Source organism: Hesperophylax consimilis, chromosome 10, assembly GCF_061612785.1.
Source record: "Hesperophylax consimilis isolate HC1 chromosome 10, BYU_Hcon_1.0, whole genome shotgun sequence".
NCBI lineage: Eukaryota > Metazoa > Arthropoda > Insecta > Trichoptera > Limnephilidae > Hesperophylax > Hesperophylax consimilis.
Genome location: NC_142845.1, coordinates 6,287,942 through 6,308,651, shown reverse-complemented (window position 1 = coordinate 6,308,651; position 20,710 = coordinate 6,287,942). Strand labels below are relative to the sequence as shown.

The following is a 20,710-nucleotide window of genomic DNA, read 5'->3' as shown; positions in this document are numbered from 1 at the left end:
TTCCCCTTTTGTTTCTTACTATCAAAAGAAAGAAGAACTTTCATAAAGGATCACGGAATAACTGCGCTCCGCTGTTTTCCTTTCAAATTCACCTGTTGAAATCGTTTAAACACGAACTAACGACGGTGCATTATGAACATCATTATTTTTTTTTTGACGGAGTGTATGAAATGCAAGCCTAAAGCGAGTTTGAGTAAACTGTTTGCAATGTTTCCACGTACGAATGTTTCAAATCTTTTCAAAAAAAGCTCGTTCAAACACGTTTGAACTATACACACAGTGTAAAGTACATGTTTTGGTTTCGCTATTTTTTTTAACATTATTTTGTTGTTGTTAACTAACAAAATATTATAAAATACTTTTTATTACACCTGATTCTTCACGTGAAATAAATCTCTTTTTCGCCATGGTGAAGGGCAAACTTTAAAGTCGTGTATGGCCAAATCTTAATAGCCAGACCTCGCAACATTTCTCGTGCATATCTTTTTTAATTAATATTTTTTCTCAGGGCCATTGTCATCTTTGAGGATGCTCTGTGAAGTGTCTTCTAGGGGACAGGAAGGAGTGAACATGGGTCTTGAAAAGACAAATCTTCGTGGTCGAGGTGTTAAACGCAAGAAAAAATCTTAGAAACGACCCGTTCTCGCGTGACAAATGTCAACCATGTCAATGGATCAATGATGCCCACTGGCAAATGTGCTCTAAATATTTCAATCCGTTTGTTTCTGCACGAGTCAAAGGTTATTTTGGGGGTTCCAGACAATAGGTGGCTGCTCTCCTCCTCTTTTCACTTCCTTCACCCTCACAAAACACCCGAAATCAGGGATACCAAGGTCCTACTGCCACATTCTTCAACAAAATAAAAACAACGAAATAATTTATCGATACATTATTTTTATTTTTTAAAGAAACGCTTATAAAACTAATAATGCTATTTTCAAAAAACATAACACTTTAATAGTTAAGAACAAAAATAATAATTCATAACATTATTTGTAACACTTTGACATACGATTTAATCATCCCACTTAATAATAATTAATTCAGTTGTTTATTCTAAAAACGATGTTGACTTGGATGCGAGATTTTGGTGAGTTTCTTCTCGGAGTCTGTAATGTCTTTGTCCTCCCAGCCCCAGATTTTGTGAGAGCCATCCCCGGTCCTCAGGGCCCTTCTCTGTACCACATCTCCGGACACATACTTGAGGTCTGAAGCCTGGCCGATCTGTGGGGAAGAACAAATCACTTCAAATAACTATTTGCTTTGAGTTTCGTAGTCAAGATTAAACGAATTTACATTGTATATGTTTGAATTTAATCGAAATACACAACTAATACTACTAGTATCATCTAGTAGGGTCTGCCACTTTTATATTTCAGATTCAATCATTTGGATTTGTTTTGATTTTAATTGTGATTTTCAAAATTGGAACTGATTGTGTCGAGAATTCATACAAGCGATATAAACCTTCATTAAAATATAATATTTCAACAGTAAATTATAAAACATTTTCGAAATTGGAACTGATTTGTCAAGAATTTTGAACCCGTGAAAAATCACTAAACATTTTTATTGTAGGATTGATAATTCAACGTAAATGACGAAATCTGGTCCTAATAAATTTAAACAAAGTAAATAAACATTTCAATTATTGAATTCTTGAATTTGTTTGAATTCAAGAATTTTTCTTAATACTTTTCTGAATTTGTTCCTAGTCGGCAAATGGAATTTAAAATGTTTTCAGTTTACCATTAGGTTTAAAAATAACTTAGAAGAAAGTCAACTTTAAATTTTTTTTCAGCATTATATATTTTTGTGAAACTATCTGCAAAATACTTTGCAACATATTAAATTAGCAATCCTGGAAATTCTTAAGTGACACATTATAAATAAATGATTCTAAACTTATCCCGAAAATTAATACAAGTTTTTACATATTTATAAAAATCTATTACGACATAGCAAACGTGAGTTCTAGTAAAAGCTTCTCTGAAATTTCTAAAAGCAATCTATCACGCTGCTAGACTCGTAATCCCTCGTGGATTGTTATTTATGGCCGATATATAAATTAAAATAAACGTTTATAAAACCCTTTCTCAAGAGTACGCTATGGTTTTATGATCACTTAAGTACGTATTTTTAATATTTTATGGATCCAGGTACAGAAAATACACGAATGGCGTTTACAGTAGCTAAAATGATCCCGCGTAAATATTTACAACTTATTTTGTATTCTTTCTTTCTGATATCGGAAATCCAGCTAGCCAAGACTCTTTAAAAGTGAAACAAGATCGGGCAATATAATATTCATCAAATTATAGACAGCCCTGATTGACTGAGTCTGATCACCTTCAACATACCAACTAGAACTACTCGACCAAAAAATATTTTTAATTGCAACAATAATATCAGGATCAAGTCATTTAGATAGTCACTTGTACATTATTATACTTTGGCTAAAATTATATGTATATTCAACTACACGGAATATACTTGTTATATTTGGATTTTATGTGAAATATATTCTAACATATTCGTTTATATAAATATGTTTTTGTTGATGTTAGTTCAGGGTGAACCGTAACCGGTTGGTTTTACATATTAAAAATATATACAATAAAGTGGTATTTAAAAACACATAATTTTATTGTAATTATTATAATTATGTATATACACAAAGTGTTTTATTTTACTTTACTAAACTATATAAATTGAAATTTGAAAAAAAAAATAGATAACCTACGTACTACCTTACTGTTTTTTTTGTTCGTACATAAAAACCTTAAAGCGGCTTCTCTGTCTTTGATGATTTAGAAAGGTATTAAAATATTTATATAACCAACCGGTCGGTGGCCGAGTTGACATCGCGTTTTGATCCCGCCCAGGCGAAGTGTGTTCAATTTCTCGGCTGGTTAAGTCCCCCATCACAACAGAAGCAACAACATTTTCCGCTTACTGTAGAGGTAGTAGGAGATTTTCAAATATTTTCAGGTTATTGATAACCCGGGAACGCTTGCCTTTTTTTTTTAATTGTTAGAAATTTTCATCAATTTCTTATTTCACTTTTTATGTAATCAAGAACATTTTATTTGCCAGAACATACTGATTACTAATTTCACCAGCTTACTCTTGCCATTTAACGTTTTTTGGCATCCTGAAAAACGACTTTAATTAAACTAATAATCTGCACAAACAGAACCTACTTTGTACGGTATATTTTTCAATCATTCGATTTTGATCAAAATTCAAATTAGAAAGCGTGAAACACTGTCATAAAGAAATTAATAATAATCAATTTACCGCCAATAAAAGGTATGTCAACGTCAATATGCTACACTAGCGCCTCTAGCGGCCAGCGTTGTTGATACTGCCAATATTTTACTGGAGTTGGACGTATTATTAATATTATTGGTTTAGTTATTTTACATTACTGTCTGTGGTTGCTGTAAGAGACGACGGATCTAGTGTATTTAAAGTCAAAGGTGGTTGCTTACGTATGCCATGAAGTCTATGAGTGCAGTGGAGGGGTTGGGGAGGTTGTAAAGGGGTAGCTCTGCTGCCTTGTAATCCCACGGGAAGGAGTGGTGGAAGTTGTGGAATCCCTCTCCAAGGGCGACCATTGACACTCCCAGGTTCTCGCGCGGGTTCAGCCCTCTGAAATTTTAAATTAACATTTCTTGATTAACTATAAACTTTGTGATGGAATTACAAAATTATTTTGTTTTACTTTGTTAATGCCCTGCGGCATAGCGACAGACTCAGATGTTCTGTCTCTCAAATTTGATATTGATATTGCTTACGCAAAATGAATATTGTCCAACTAATATTTCCTATTTGTAACCTTCTTATACTTATGGATATTTATTAATGGATTTTTACTAACACTGATTTAGACATATACTAATATTAAATGAATATTTACGGCTATTTGTGGAAATGTACAGATAATAATCATGGTTATTTAAAGATATTGACGGATATGCAAATGGATATATGTATTATATATGAATATTGAACGGATTTTTAAGGTTAGTTAAGTTTGTAGCCAAGTGGTCCAAACCGTCAAATTCGCAACAAGGTGTCACAGTGTCACCAACTCAATCCACTGTAAGCTAACTCTTTCACCTTTGTACAAACAATAATTACTTCAGGTTTTTATGATGAGAGTTGGAAGTATTCAAATTTGGCAGGTCATTCGAATATTCGTCGGGTCATTCTAATATTTGGCAGGTCATTCGAATATTTGGCAGGTCATTCGAATATTTTTTTAATATGTACAAATTAAAACAGTAACCTAATTTTAAAGAAATAAACTACTGCAAAAAGTTTAAAAAGTAACATACGGACAAGGATAGAAAATTCACAAATGTGTGGTATTAAATACAGGGTTGAAACATAGAGCTACAGTCAGAGGCACTTCTGCGTACTAAATAATAAATATCTCGTTGAATCTTGCTCCACTATTAGAACACGATAAGCGGTGAGCGTAGACCGGAATCGGTAGTTTTAGTTAGAGCGTTGGGAGAGTTGGAGGTCACTAAGCGGAACCTATTTTTTCACTTCATATCTCATCTAAATATGATACATCAGTGGGCTGAAATCACTTTGCGATCTGGTTATGCATCTATATAATAATGTTCAAACGGAGGTAAGTAAAATATGTAGACAACACTCATTTATTAAGTAGGTAGGTACATATAAGATTGAATAATATTAGAAAACTTAATGAGACATTAGTTGAGCTATCTGTGCTGAGAAATGTTTCTCAAATATAAGTAATAACAAACCTTTATTTGCCAATTAGATTAGTATTCATTACATATTTCAACATCATGCTTGGCCTTAAAAGATTGACAAAATGGTCAAGGTTTTGAGCAGTGCTTCAATATATAATAAATAAATAATTCTTAAATAAAAATTCAGAGTAAATCAAACAATTAAAATTAAAAACAATATCGCTAACACAAATAGATATCCCTTTCGATGGACATTTATACATTAATTCAATTAATATTTGGTTATAATAGTGGTTACTGCACAAATAAAAATAGTGAGAAATCAGACCAATTTTGAAAAGCGATATAAAGTAATGAAACGTGATGAAAAACACACTTCTCTAAGGACGGGTTGTTCGGAGAATTTAAACAATTCTTCAAATTTCAAAGTAAATTTTCAAATTCTTTGAAGTATTTTTTCAAGTTCTGTTATTATTTCATTTCTGTCAAGCAACTAACCTATAATTATATAATAACAGAACTTGAATAGGACTTTCACAGAACCCAAAAATGAACGTTGAAATTTGATGAATTTTTCAAATTCTGTAAAACTACCCATCCTTGGCTTCAATAACATTATATTACTTTTCAAAAGTGTTTTAACTTTTCCCACGCATAAATCTATATATCTTATCTGGATTTGTGGTTCAGGAAGGTCATTTCACAATGGACATTTCTAAAGGATATATTCATAATATGTCTTTAGGTGTGTAATATGTCTTTTTATATTATTTTCTCCACTTTTGGATACATTTTAGTTATGAATTGTTTTAAATGATTGAATTATTTAAAATATATAATTGTGAGATACATACCGGTCGTAAGGCCTGTTTCCAAAGTAGTGTGCGAAGCTGTTGACAGACCACGTGGCGTTAAGGACGATCGTGTACCGAAGAAGGGTCGGAATGCAGAACGCATTTATCCAACTCTCATCCCAGAAGTACGCCGGGATTACGGTAGGGAGGATGAAACATAGAACCGGCATCAGTTTCATGTAATGCCTGAAAAAACAGGAAGAAAAGATTATACTTTTCACATTTATTAATTAATTTGCATTGGTTCGATTACCCGATCACGTATTTGATGAACCGTGACAAAGTAATAACGCTTGTAGAAAACTCAACAGATGTCGCACATTAAAATAAAAATGGATGTATTTTCCCTAGACACTATCTATATTGCATTTAGTTTATTTCATTAAGGAATAATCTTGCAATCATACATATAAAGATAGCAGCCAATAGAAATACGCTTTAAAATAATGAAGATGCTGTTAGTAGTTCTTGTCTACAGTTAAATATGACCGAGGGGGATTGGGTCGGATTACCTCAGTGGTAAAAAGCCGCGTCAAGGCTAAGGTGCTGGGTTCAATTTCTAGATGTGATCGAATATTTTTCTAATTTTTCTGTTTCCAATATTCGTTTGAGAGTAGCTTATATAGTCTTCAATGTTTAAACTAATTTTAATTTGCAACTAATAAATAAAGTTGTTCATAAAATTGAAGATGCCTACCTCGACTTATCGATAACTTTGAATGAGTATTGATCACTTTGTTTATTTTAGAATTATTTAAATGTGTGATCCCCATTAGCGATGAGGTCAACACGCTAGAATTGTGTTAATTTCAAAATTAATTAACGGTAAATTCAATCACCAAGAAGTTATTGCGCATGCCAATCATTTTACGTTAACCTCATAACCTGCATTATTAATGTGTCAATCAATAAATAATAATCGAGTGTATTTTCATTTCTAGTTCAAAGGGTTCTGACGTGTGATATTTGTAAGCAATAATTAAGGCCCCGTAGTAAGCGTTCGAAAGAGAGTAAACGGTAATAATTAAGCGAAAATGGTTAAAATATTTAATAAAACACGACTCGTTTTCAATAGAGCAAATATCTCTCGAAAAATGCTTTGGTTGCATTTGAAGATAAACTGAATTTTTTCATCCTTATAACATATTAAATAACAGAACAAAACGTGTTTTCAATAATTTTCTGAGCTTACTTTGATATTTTTTCTATCGATAGAATTTCATATAGTTAATGTTTCGGCAAAACGAAAGTATTATGTAACTTTTAGGAACTAAACTTAAGGAGTTAATGAGAAACTTGTAATAAATTGATAGAAATTGGATATGCGGGGGCTTAAATCATTACGTTTTGGATAATATTAGAACATTGTTTAGGTGTTGACTTTGACTTTGTGCAGAAACGGGCGGTCCGTTTGATATGGTCCCCCTTTCAGTCTTAATAAACGGATTCCAATTTTCAGAGGTCACGCGTCAGGTGGGAATACTGTCCTTATTCTATCGGTTTTTCAATGGAATATACTCCGAGGAACTATCGTCATTGATCCCTTCGGCACCAGTGCAAAGTCGGATCGTTTCTACGACTCGTTCTTAAATTCAACAGCTCTGCTGTGGAATGATTTGACGACTTCTGTGTTTCCTCCCTCTTATCTTATTGTCCTGAAGAAACCCACGTTCACTCCTTCATCTCGTCAAAAAGACCTCCTACAACCTAACCCCAAAGATGACACAGGCCTAGAGGAAAATATTTTTCCCTTGGCCTCTCCTGTGTAGAATTAAGGAAAAGGTATAAATAATTTTGTTATATACTACTATTGACTTTGCCTGAGATTTTGGCACATTTTTGTTATTGAATAATACCAAACAAACCCATCGATATGGCGCCTTATATTTTTTTACAGATCAATAGTAAATTCATATTTCCATAGCTCATAAAAGATATGGCGTAAGGACGTGGAATTAGTAAGAGTCTAATATTTTAAATGGTAACAAAAGAAGCTCTGCCAATTTCAAAGCTCATCTCTATTTATCAGAAGAGGGTTTTTATAAGTCAAGTTTTTAATTAATTATTTTTTTCGGAATGTTGAGATGTTATCGCAATACTAATAGTAAAGTATGTGAAAAGTGTACAAATAATTACACTGGAAAACGATTTGTCATATCATCCAAAGAGTATCTGTGGCGGCGCAACGTGGCTTTGTTTTTATACAGATCTACAGTTTTATTCCGAAATTTATGAAATTTTGCACACTTGACATTTAAAACAAGTGGGAGGTAAAGTCAGAGATTTAAGCTAGCAATCAATAAAACAATTGTACAATTGGTAAGCATATTGTGCAACAATCTTCGATCGTAAAGTCGTTTTGATTCGCGGAGCTTAGAAACACAAAAAAATAACGTCGTTTGCCATTTGTTTTGTTCCATGTATTTCCACATACTTAAAATATTTCTGGTGGAAACAAATTACTAACAATCGAAATTTTAAGTTTCGAGGCCGATTTCAAAAGTGAACCTTTTAATAATTTTCCACAAATCTTTTCAGAATCTCTCAGTTGTAAGCATTTAAACTAATTTTCAAAAATTAAAGTAAAGGATTTATTTTTATTTCGCTTACTTTTTTTGGAAAGCCAAAATGGGATCCGCGTACAGGTCTGATAGGTCGATCTTCCTCCCTTTGTCCTTGACAGTATCGCTTTTGCGGCAGCACAGCCAGCCAACGTGGCAGAATATGAAGCCTCTCTCTGCATTGTGCGGGTCTAAGTCTGTGTCGGAGAACTTATGGTGGACACGATGGTCGCGGCACCATTCTATCACGGAATCCTGAAAACATCACGAAATTATCATCAACTTACTGACAGTTTGTAACACCAAATTATTTATTTATTTATTTAATGTCGTTGGTATAAATTAACCAGAAACAATAATTACCAACAAGTTTACCGACAGATTTTATCACGACAACATCAATTATTTGGTGACAATATTTTAACACGAATTTACCGACAAATGAACTTTTTTTCCACTTCAATAAGTTCTGTCACGAGATTATAAATAATATCGTCTACTTGTTTTCGTTCCAAAATTACGAACAAATTCATAAAGAAGTTTTGTCACAAAAGTTCAACAATTTTATTTTAATTGGTTTTACGCCCAGCCGGGCTTTTACATGCATTTTAAAACAGAGTAACATTTTAAACTAGTAAGATATCGAAAAGTATAAAAAATTTAATTTAAAGCTGATGAATATAAAATAATATTGGTAAAACATGTAATAGTAACATGAGATATTAAAGAAACTAGAACAATACTACATATAAGACAAATCACTAAAACTAGATTACCAAAACCACTCAAATTTGGTTAGTATTTTTTAATAAGTTAGTTAGATAATTGAAGTGTATATTCAATTATTATGCATTGAATGTTTGTTTCACGGTGAAATATTAGGCAATATAGTATTAAAAATATAATATACAACAATGAAATCACAGGTGAAAACATAGTAGCTTTACGTACTATTAATACATTACACGATTAAAACATAAATAAAGTTTATTTTAAACCCATGATGCCGCTAAATTCATTCAGCCAACGTAAATCAAATGAAACACGTGCTTTGTTAGCTAATTCTAATTACTAATTACGCCATTCGGTCTGTTCTAACGAGACCTGCGAGTGTAGCGTATGTGCTTAGGCGGGTACATAGAATAGTATGTGTACGTGTGCATATGAGAAGGAGATACTATTGGCATAGGTTCACTGTACCTGAAAAGCCATGGTGTTCCACAGCATTAGGACGAGACGCAAGGGCCATTTAGCCGTGAAAGCCTTGTGAGCCCACAAGCGGTGTACACCAACGGTGATGCCAAAGCCAGACATTAGGTAACATAGGAAAGCTGCAATGACAAAAAATGTTATTTAAAACTAATATAAGATAAATAAGGAGATTAATAAGATTGAAATTAGCATCAAAGTAAACATGATGATGATAAAATGAAAATTATGAAGTAACACCAACATAACAACCTACAATCTACAAAGATAAAGATTGGAAAATCAACAAAGATTAAAATGAGTTCTCCAATCATGAAGATGAGACTATCAACAAACATGAATACAAGGTCTACAAATACGAAGACGAGAAATTCAACAAACATTAAAATGAGGTCCTCAAATATGAAGACTAGAAAATCAACAAAGTTGAAGGCGAGGTCTACAAACATGAAGATGAGAAATCATAAAAATATGACTATTCCCAGCACATAAGCTCAGTGATCATTTTTAGGGGATCAAAAGCATGTACTTTTCCATTCATGAGAAAAGGGAATAAACACGTACTTTGAAAAGGAAAGGTGTTCACTTCATTTTCAGTCTCCTGAAAGAAGCGTTATTCACATATGTTTCCTGAGGTTTTCTCGGTTTGGTTAGTTAGAATTAGAAAGCTTCTTTTCGATTCTTCGTCTTTACCTTACTAAGTAATTTAATTATTTTAAATCATGATTACGTATCACATAATATTCAATTTGTTCAGCAAGTTGCATAATAAAACGATCTAGCGACTGTAATTATTTCAGGTAAAATGGAAGAGTTTTTAATATTATTTGAAAGTCCGGTAAAAATGGTAGCATTGTTAAGTTTTTATAAATTTACAGATGAAATAATACACATATTTTGACAGCAAAATAGATTATCGCAAAATTTTCTGGTAGGAGGTGTTTCATGCACTCAAAATTAATTCAGAAATATTGTGAAAATAACTTCAAGAGAAGTTGTAAAACTAATATATTATCTATTAGGTACGCACCAATAAATAGTGTTAATGGTTCTAATTCTTGATAGGCAAAAACTTATCTACTTGTAAAAAATATTACAATGCTGAAACGCTTCATATATACAGCACCGAAACCGTTGTGACGTTTTTTGAACTGTTTGAAAATGAAATTATAAAACATTCTTTTGAATATTCTCGAGTGGGTTTAGCGAATAGTATGTTCGTGTTCTTCATGTCCTTGCAGCAAACATTCGTTGCACCATTATATTACTGAAGGATAAACATTTCAAAGGAAGGATTTGCCTTCAAAGGATTTTGATGTCTGCCTTGCCATTCTCAGTGGTGCGGAATTTGTTGGGAAATTTTTATTTCTTTTTGAACAGGGCAGGGGAAAACATTAATCCCTACGTTTATTGTTCAGATAATCCTCGTATTTGTACCTGAGAACTTTATTACGGATGTTTTATACCCTACAAATGATACTTCGTTTGTGGAATTGAGGGGAAAATACCGGTTTTATCGCTGTCCTTATAAACACGTTTCCCGGTCAATAGCACTTTATCGGTAAAGCAAAATTGACAACCATTTATTTGAGTATTTTTGTGTAGAATAATTTGTTTGTATTTGAGCAATAGAGAGAGAAATTTGTTTCATAATCCGTACAAGTATAAGGTTTCACGAACATGTTCGATGTTTGGTGCTTTTTGGCAAAGTCTGTGTATTAATCATAGTAGGTATGTGACAAGCATTAGTCCTGGATGAGATCTGGTTTAAAGAACTCATATTTGCTCTGAACCTTTTTGTTTAATTTTAAAGGCATATATAATAAAGTCAAAATATGATGTCTCTTCATCTTTTATTTATCATTAGAACAATAATAGTAGAATCCTTCTTTCCACAGTAACTAGTTTCTTCTATTTATCACCAGAGCAACATTAGTAGATTTCTCCTTTACCGTAGTTACATATATTTATTTTCTGTATTTTTTTTGTTCTGTATTTCTCTCTTAAAATTTTCGACCTCGAACCAAAATTTTCTTATGTTTTAATTATTATAATGTTAAAGGAAGTGAAAAATCAGTGTGATTGACAAAAAATAGTGCCTTTATTTAAAACTGATTGTGTAAAAAATATTGGTGTACCATTTTTTTATGAGCTTGTAATTTTTTTACGGATTTTTACTATTTTATTTTCTGTATCTTTTTCTAAATCATCATTTTTAAATATTATTAATATTTTATAAATATTTATTATAATAATTTGACTTACCGAATACATTGGTCTGCCATTTTGCATCTGTGAATGCCAAATATAATCCGTAGAGGGATGCTGCGTGGAGAAGTATGAACCATGAGATGTTGGTCCAAACCCATACAATCTTCTTTTCTCCGGCGGTTCGTAAATCCTTAGTCTTTATGTAACAAAGGGGTTGTTTAAATATTTAGGATAGGTTGTTCAAAGCAATTTTAATACTTCTTCTATATCAGTATAGATGAGATGTGCTGTATTTTAAATTAAAGGGATAAATCTGCGCAACGAAAATAACAATTTTTACTCTTAATTAATTGACCTAACCGAATGAATTATTTTCGCACCAGTGTACTTACTTAAGGGTGATCTTAAAATTATTCATAAACTGCTCGTTCATAGAACGCGTTAATTTAATTGTGTAAAAACAACTTTTGTAAGTAATGCTTTAAAATATTAAGATGGATTCTACGTTTGCGCGTGTTCGTGGAATATGAATATAAATAAATAGTTTTAACCGAATAAAATATCAATTCTTTCAAGAAATGCATACAAATACAATAGTGTTTGGCGATTCATTCCTTTCTCCACAAGATTCCGTAAACTATTGAAATTGCATCAATTTTTTATGCTGTATTGTTTAGTCGAAATAATTGCTGGTAATAAAATTTTTAAAGTTAAAACAAGTTTATAAAGTTACATAAAAGTATCTTTTTTGTTGTATTTTAAATAGGTACATAGTTATCTATGTCTTAATATAATTCTTACGCGTATAGTATTTTTTAAAAACCTTTTCAGAGTAAATCAATAACACATTTTCGTATTTTATTTTTTCTGATAATTCGCCAAATATCTTCATTACTTCGTACATCAACGACTTTTGATTTTAATTTAATTGGTTTTACCCGTATCATGTGTGTGATTTTGCTGATGTATGGTCATTAATATTTTTGATATTAAGTAGTTTTTACCTTCGTTTTCATCGTAACAGTTTTAAAATGCTTTCAGAAAGCAAAACAGCTGTGTATTTCATGTACAAATATATAATTATTTCAGTTCTTTTTAACGAAATTTCACATTTTCTTGCCTCTTTTCATATTAAACCATCAAAAATTACAAAGTTCGAGGTTTTCCAATTTTAATTTTATGAAAACCTTCACTGATAAATACGAAATCCAAAAGAGCACCCATTTCACAGTTATTGTCAAATACAAAGCATTTCTTGCAAATATTATAATATCATCTTGACGTGTTACCCGGATAAAGATAAACCTTAATCTGATGAAATATATTGTGTCATAAATGCAAATATACCTTGGCAAGACCCCCGTCAGTGGTTTGAGCGTCTGACTCGAATAGGACCCCCGTAGCGCCGGACTCCGCATGAGGTGGCATCTTTATCTCAAGGGATAATCACCTTTATTACTTCTGAAAGACGAATTACAACATACATGAATTATTATGAAAACGCAATAACTGATTTCGTATTTTTTTATCTTAAGTCAAATAAAAGTCTTCGGTTTAGCATATCAAATATCATTAATAAAGGTGAAAAAATCAACAAACTAACTTAATATTTCGATGGCTTACATTCAACACATTATATCTACAAACCACAATTTTGAGGTAAACGAAGTAATAAAATCATATAGAAAAAATGTTTTATTACCTATGTAAACATTAACAAGAATAAATATAATTAAAAAAAAATTATTGCTGGAACTATAATAATATCTTTTACAGATGCCATATTTTTACTCATATAAATCTGGGGTTTAGTTAATCTACAAAACATAGTTTTGAGAAAAACGTGAAAATATATTGAAATGCTCATATACCTTAACTGTATTTCTTAAAAGGGAGTATGTAGAAATACGTGTCACGAATGAGTATGATTATGGCATTACCTAAACCAAGCTTAACTCAAAATATCAGTTTTAGTAGTTACGCCCCTGTGATCCTTAGTCCCCGAAATTTGGGTTCACTTTAGTAGAGTCTTGTTTATCACTAATTTTTGAGTGCTGATGCCATGCCTTGACTTTAAGCTACCGACATACACTTACGATACATTGTTTATATTAATAAACAAATAACTAAATTTGTTTAATCCACTGTTAATAAAAATTATATACATGTTTCAGATCAGGGTAAAAATTATATGATGTGGAACATATTTTATTTGAACGCCCATCGGCGTTACAAACATAATAATACGTATCATAGAATAACAGGGTAAAAATAGGAGTTGTTTCATTTGTTAGTTACACGTTTAAAGTAAAACGTTAAATGTGATTGTTATAATGCAGACCACAAATTCGACAAATTCCGATCAGCAATAGGCATTTTAGTTAAGTGTACATTATTCTACCATATATTAGACTGAATATGTACACACAACATATCAGGGACTTGCATTTCTGGAATTACGCAATAAATTCTGTCTGGAAATTGCGTTATGTCAGTAGTTGCGTGTATGGATTCCGATTCAAAATTATCATGCTTAAAATAACATGTTGAGAAATGGGTTAAATATTGATTAGATTGAATAAAAGTATAATTTCTCAATGAGCAATATTTTAATATACAAGAAACACACATTTAAAAAAAAAGAACATATTATTTTTGTATTATAATTTTCCATTGAAAGTGTCAAATATATCTAAAGTATTGTGCCACGTTTTTCGGAAAAAAATATTTTCGACTCTCGTAAAAAGCAGAATAGAAAAGATATACGTACCTACGCATGGTATTAATAGGATATTTTTGAAAAATATTGGGTAAAAGTTTTTGGAAAAAAAGAGTAACGCACCTTGAAGTGTATTTCTCGGCAGTTCAAATAAGACTAAGTTTAAAAAAAAATGTGAGTGATTTATATACTTCAGTAATTCAGTAATTATGACCATTCGAGAATTAATTACAATAAAATTATTGCTTACAAATTAAGCGTTGTATGCAAATATAAAAATGGTATTGTTTGAACTGCACTTAATTTATGGGCAGGTAATTTGGATCAGAATTAAGTACCCACCTTTAGAGCCTCTGTCTTAATAACTCATAGTTTCCCAGAGTATGATGTAATATATTTTGGGAAACCTAAGGCAAAGGGGTACATGGTCTTAACCCCAGAGTCATTTCGAGAGATATTTCTCCCAGCCCGACACGAACTCATAAAAGTCATGCTATCTCATTTTGTATAACGGTGAGATATATTATTATTTAAATAGTACTAGAAAGACAGAACACCATGATTTGTATTTTTCATTCAAAAGCTTACCATAGGCGCTCCCGAGAAATTCCCGAGAAAATTGAAATAATTCTATGAAACAACATTTCTCATCTTAAACATATTTTTATGAAGGTTTGCAATTTTTTTATTTCTTCAATAATTGCAAATTCACTTTGTGGCGTCTTTTCACATTAAATAAAATAAATAACTTTGTATAAATCACTATTTAATAATTAAAATATATATTTCTCTTGAAAATTTAATAATTTTTGCGTCTTTTGCCAAAAAGCATGTATTTGCAATATAAAATATATTTCAATTGATCAAAGAATCCCCATTCCATATCTACATCAAGTATATATCTACGTCCTAAACCGAACTTTTTCTCAGATGTCTCTTTGGTGCTTTAATAAAATTCATGATTAGACGACAACCCACCGGTAAACCGTGTCTCTGAAACTGCCAACACAAAGCAGAACTCAAATTAATTATGAAGTAATATAACTTTCAGGATTATTTGCTTTGTGCCGAACCCCTGATAAAGTTTCTGGATATGACCACCGGCAAATAATTCGTTTATTATTTCACGCAACGCTGATTTATATTATTATTTATGGCAATTAAACAGCATTAGAATTTATATAATTCATTTACATGAATTAAAACGGAATAAAATATAAATAATCAAATCCGTTATTTCACTTTGCGTAAAAATAACATTGTCAAGCATTAGGGTGTAGATAGGTACTTATTATAAATATAACATGGTAGCTACCTACTGGCTACGATTGCTCAAGAAGGAATTCAAATTTTGGAATATCGACAAACGACAACTACGAAAAAACATTACCGTTATCAAATACCCTATAATATTAATAATACCAATCAACTTCTGACGTTTCCCATACAATCTGATGGCAACGTGCTCCACTAGCACCTCCTAGCGGCATGAGTTGTGTGCCTTAGTTTTCTCTCATACATTAACCCTGTATTTGATGGTTTAGAGAGGTAATAAAATACTTATATAATTATGAGAAATTTTGAATATTATTAATGTATAAAAAATTGTCATAATATATCAATTTATTTAATATATTCAATAATTCAATACAGATACAAAATTCTGTTTTCCTCATTTATATTATCCGGGCCTCTTCAGGACCCGTAATAATAAATACTTTTCCTACAGCCCCTACCTTAACCCTCCTCACAAGGCTGCCCAACCGGGTGGCGACATACCTTCCATGGCTTTGAACTGTACAGACAGGGGCGCTCTCGTGAGGTGTCACTTAAAACATTTTGTTCTGAACATCAACATTGAAAATGATTTATAACATTAATTTTATCACAGAATGCTACGTGGAACTAACACAGCTTTGCTAAACTAACCTTTTATAATTATGTATTAGGTTAGCTGGAAGAAATAGGATGTAACCTACAAGCTATACCCTTTGTACTCTTTTTGTGCAATAAATATTTTTTTGAATTTTGAATTTATTCATGGTTTAGTCCACGTTTTTAGCAATCAAGTACATTTTATTTGCTAGGATGTTACGAAATCATTTCACCAACCATAACCTGTCAACAATTTTCGGCATCTTGAAAATGGGAGTAAAAGTAAAAACTTTGAAACTTAAGAGTGTTTTTGTTTGTTTTTTTTTAAACATTTTATATATATTTTTTATCAAAATAAAAATTAAAAAGCGCCTAACACCGCTACCGAATACTAAATAATTTCGATTTGCTGCCATTGAAAGGAATGTCAAAGTCAACAGGCTACACTAGCACCCTGTAGCGGCTAGAGTTGTTGATTATGCCTCTATTTCACTTGAGTTGGAAGTATTATTTATAAGATATTTGCCACTATTCATTCTTTCACTCCTGCTTGTTAATTTGACATATTTTCTTTCATTCGGTTCTTTCATTATCATCTTTCGATCAATTTAATTAATAATATCGAAATTATAATCAGTTTGTTAACATTGCGCATGCTATAGTAAACCACTTCTATTAAACTTAAGTGAGTCCTTTCATTTAAATACACACATCTTTGATCTTAATAATATACTCAATTCACAAATATAGGAATGTACGAATCGCACAAGATTAATCTTATATATCTATATATCTATAATTATTAATTATATATCTATGAATAATCAAATTCCTATAAGGGGTTAAAAAACACCAACTCTAATCACTTCTAGGAGTAATATAAAGGTTAAATCGTAACTTGTCGCCCCGATTTCGTGGTACCTCGTAGTTAGTTGGTTTTGGATAGCAGCAATTGATTTGTCCTAAATACGCCTTCCTTGTTGATGGAGCACTGTTCTGTTAATTCTCGAATCTTTTATCGTTGATAAAAATATTCGACAGTAAATAGAACCAACGCCAACATTAAGTCGCAACCGGGTGATTGTCGTTCGCGCTTTTGTAATATCGTAACATATAGAAATCATGGTTATAGTTATTGCCACCGTTAAATCATTGCAACGTTAAACCGTCGACGGTGGATGTAATACCGGTGTCCTCCAAACTAAAATTGATGAAATTAAGCTTAGTATTTGCCAAGATTTAGATACCGACACCTAACCGTAGTGATATTAATGAGATGTACAATGGTATTTTCATGTTTGCAAAATTTAAATCTATGCAAATACTATAACAAACTCTACGTCAACTACTTGGCAGTGGTGTCGGCGTTTAAAACGCTATAAATGTGACTATAATGAAAATCATGACTAATTGATAACTATACGATACGCTATTTGGAAAGCGGGAACAATAATCATCCGGCTCGAAGGACCATTTAATGGTGACGCTGGTTCTTTCTTATCATTTTACGCATGATAAAAAAACATTGATTGAGTTTTTCCAAAGTGCGGTGTGAAATATTGGATCCAAATACCCACTAACCTTTCGTCGTAGATGTTTTGTTCTACAAGGCTTCTTCTTTATTACTGGCATAGTAGATGTACTAATATAGTTGAAATAGCAATTAAACACAGGGAAATCTGCGGCGGGTTCTTACAACGGTGCACGATCGCTATTGTAATTGCGTGTTATTCAAGCGAATACCGCAAATACTGAGTCGCGCCGTTCACGATTAGGGTTTTGGGAACAGACGATGGGAAAGGATAAATAATGAATGCATATTTAGCGCAAATCAACCACAGTTATCCAAAACTAATGAACTTTTAGGCAGATCACGAAACCGAATACTTATTTTCTCATCTGCATTTTCGAAAAATACAACTAAAAATTCGCGAAAATTGTACGTAGGTATCATAGGAAAAATTACCTAACTAAAGCGTAATTTATTCACATGATCTATTGATTGATGATGATTTAGTGTATTGACCTTCTTACTAAACCAAACCTAACCAAGTCTTACCTTACCTAACAATCCAACCTAACCTCAAATAACATAACATTACCTAGAAAGATTCACGGGCATGTAAATACCACGCATTACCCATTGTAATATGTATTTCATGTGTGTATTGGAATTGGATCCATTATTCTGTTCACAGAACTTCACAATATTTTACGTATACGCTCTTTGTTTTGTGCCTTTAAATTATTTATGTACATTTCAATTGGCTATGACATAAACCCCAATTTTAATTTTTCTTGTTGAATACTCTGACGTAAACAATAACAAGTGTATTTTCTTTTGTTGCAGGTTTTCCGAAGAAGCCAACTGAATTGCGGATTTCAACTAATTAAGAACTAACGAACCGAATAGACATCATTTTCATACCTACTTAATTACATCTGATGGACATGCAGCTGGATTAGAGATTTAGACTCTGTGATGATGGCAATCTTATTCTTCCAGTCGATTATTTTTTGCTCTAAGAAATCCTTTTCTTCCAATCTCTCATTCATGGGGATATCCATAACTAACCGTAATCGATACGATAAACCAACAATTTATTAATTCAAATGTTTTTTTTTTAAATTAAAAAATTGTCCATTTTATAGTATATCAAAAACAAATAGATCTAAATTATTAAGTTGAATGTAAAACCTATATAAAACGTGTATAAACATAGCATACAAAAAATTGATAAAAAACTAGTTTCCCACTATACTAGCAGCAAAAAATTTTTGTCGTTTAAAAGCACTCCATTGATAGTAAATATGTCGATATCCGATTTGGTTCTGTTCAAAAACAAGATTTTCGTCAACTCCTCACCGGTATGACCATAAATTGGAAATGTAGTAATTAATTAGTTACTAATTAATTATTAATAATATTGTTTCCACGTCCTGCTATGATTAGTTTTTTATTTTATTTATTCTATTTCCTACTATAATATTACAGATTGTTTTTTGAACAATTGTCGTAAGCCATAACGCATGTTTTCATTCAATAAAAAGCTTTCAGTAATTTTTAATTTCCTGGTGAAAATTGTGGAATAATAAATGCACGGAGAAAACTTAATGATATGGAATATTGTAAATTTATTAAAAATCTGGTCAAATTATTAATTTTCCTGTTGAAAATGGGATTGGAGGCTTATATCGAGTCATTTGACAAATTTTACAACAAACTATCAGTAAAGCACGAATATTTATTTATTTGTAAGAAACAAACAGCTTTTACATAATATACAATGATAAATATACAAGTTAACTTAAGTCAAGCCACAGAAGTTTCTTATGCAAAAGTTAATTGGAAATGAAGTTTTAATATGTTAAAATTAATTTTGGGTTGATGGAAGGGGAGAGGAAGACGAAAATAGGAAGAGGATAGGAGATGCTCCAGATACATTCTATACTCTCATATTAATAATCGATCGTACCCATTACTTCATATCGATATTTCTTTAGGTTATTACTAAAAATGTCAATGCTGTAAAATTTTGTATTATATTGTGCACATACACGAGGAATTGGGGAATTTTTTGGAATATTTGTTGTACACGAGGGTAAATAAAATAAATCAGATTGTTGGGTTGATCTAGAAGGAATATGAAGATATGTCATGAGGAAAACAGTAATAGTTTTGCATCTCGTCCATTATATTTATTCGGACAGTGGCACCTGCGTGAACACGTGTTCAGATATATTCTGAATGAGACATCTTTCGGAATATGATCATGTCGTCTCATTTTTAACAGTATATTGATAAAAAAAAAACCGTACTCATTTTTCTCCGTGTACACACAACTAGGGTGCTGAAATTCTCAAATAAACCAGACAGCTTTTAGAAGACCTGACAGATGTGCTTGCGGAAGTCTAATCTTCGCCGATATTGTAGATAAAAATCTAAGGATCATGCTAGACCTCCTAGACGGCCAGTACGTTGTTCATAAAGAGCTGTCTCGGACTTTCTGAAGGCCTGGTTACAGATGGCTTGGCTCGTTCTACGTCTTAATGGATCTGTCCTCCCCGTTCTGCATACGTGATCAATTTATGCTAATTGACTAGCTCTCCCTCAGTTGATTTTGTTAGTTTGGACGGGGGGGGGGAGGGGGCGATAATTCATTACAGGGTTTCCAAAAAATACTATCTTCGTGAACATTATATGTTCATGGGGTTGAATTTTCATGTAATTTTTATTTTTATTCTATTATTCCATCCACTCTTTTTTTCTCATCTTTAGTTTTTCTTGATCATTTTTTAAAATATTTTTAGCTCTATTTACGATTAATCTTTTATATTATTTTGTAGAGCACACTAACAATTGTTCAAATAACAGGCTTTATCATCCAGGGAAGATTTGACTGAAAATTGATAAATTAAAATATTATCTGAAAGAATAAGAAATGCTCATTAAATTACAAAGAAAAATTTGTGGCAAAATCAAAGAACAATAACCTAAATTATCACACATAAGTAATTAACTAACCACCACACCGTTTTCCTGAA

At 31.8% G+C, this 20,710-nt stretch overlaps 2 protein-coding genes across 3 annotated transcripts in view; one reads left to right on the top strand and one right to left on the bottom strand.

Moving 5' to 3' along the window:
- The window catches only part of Liprin-gamma (liprin protein kazrin), a 659,192-nt gene that overhangs the window by 283,874 nt on the left and 354,608 nt on the right, over positions 1 to 20,710 (top strand). The gene's annotated exons all lie outside the window — the stretch shown is intronic.
- LOC149420224 (acyl-CoA Delta-9 desaturase-like) lies at positions 1,057 to 12,999 on the bottom strand. Its single transcript, XM_089636319.1, has 7 exons — positions 12,919 to 12,999; positions 11,626 to 11,767; positions 9,352 to 9,482; positions 8,201 to 8,406; positions 5,591 to 5,776; positions 3,495 to 3,654; positions 1,057 to 1,224 (listed from the first exon to the last, which is right to left on the bottom strand). The coding sequence occupies exons 1-7, from the start codon at positions 12,997 to 12,999 to the stop codon at positions 1,057 to 1,059; spliced, it is 1,074 nt and encodes a 357-aa protein (XP_089492445.1).

Coding starts and splice junctions, on each gene's coding strand:
- LOC149420224 (XM_089636319.1), bottom strand. CDS start 12,999: ATGCCACCTCATGCGGAGTCCGGCGCTACGGGGGTCCTATTCGAGTCA. Junction 5,777..8,200: donor ATTTTGGCTTTCCAAAAAAA/GTAAGCGAAATA, acceptor CTGTTTTTTCAG/GCATTACATGAAACTGATGC. Junction 3,655..5,590: donor GGAAACAGGCCTTACGACCG/GTATGTATCTCA, acceptor TTAAAATTTCAG/AGGGCTGAACCCGCGCGAGA.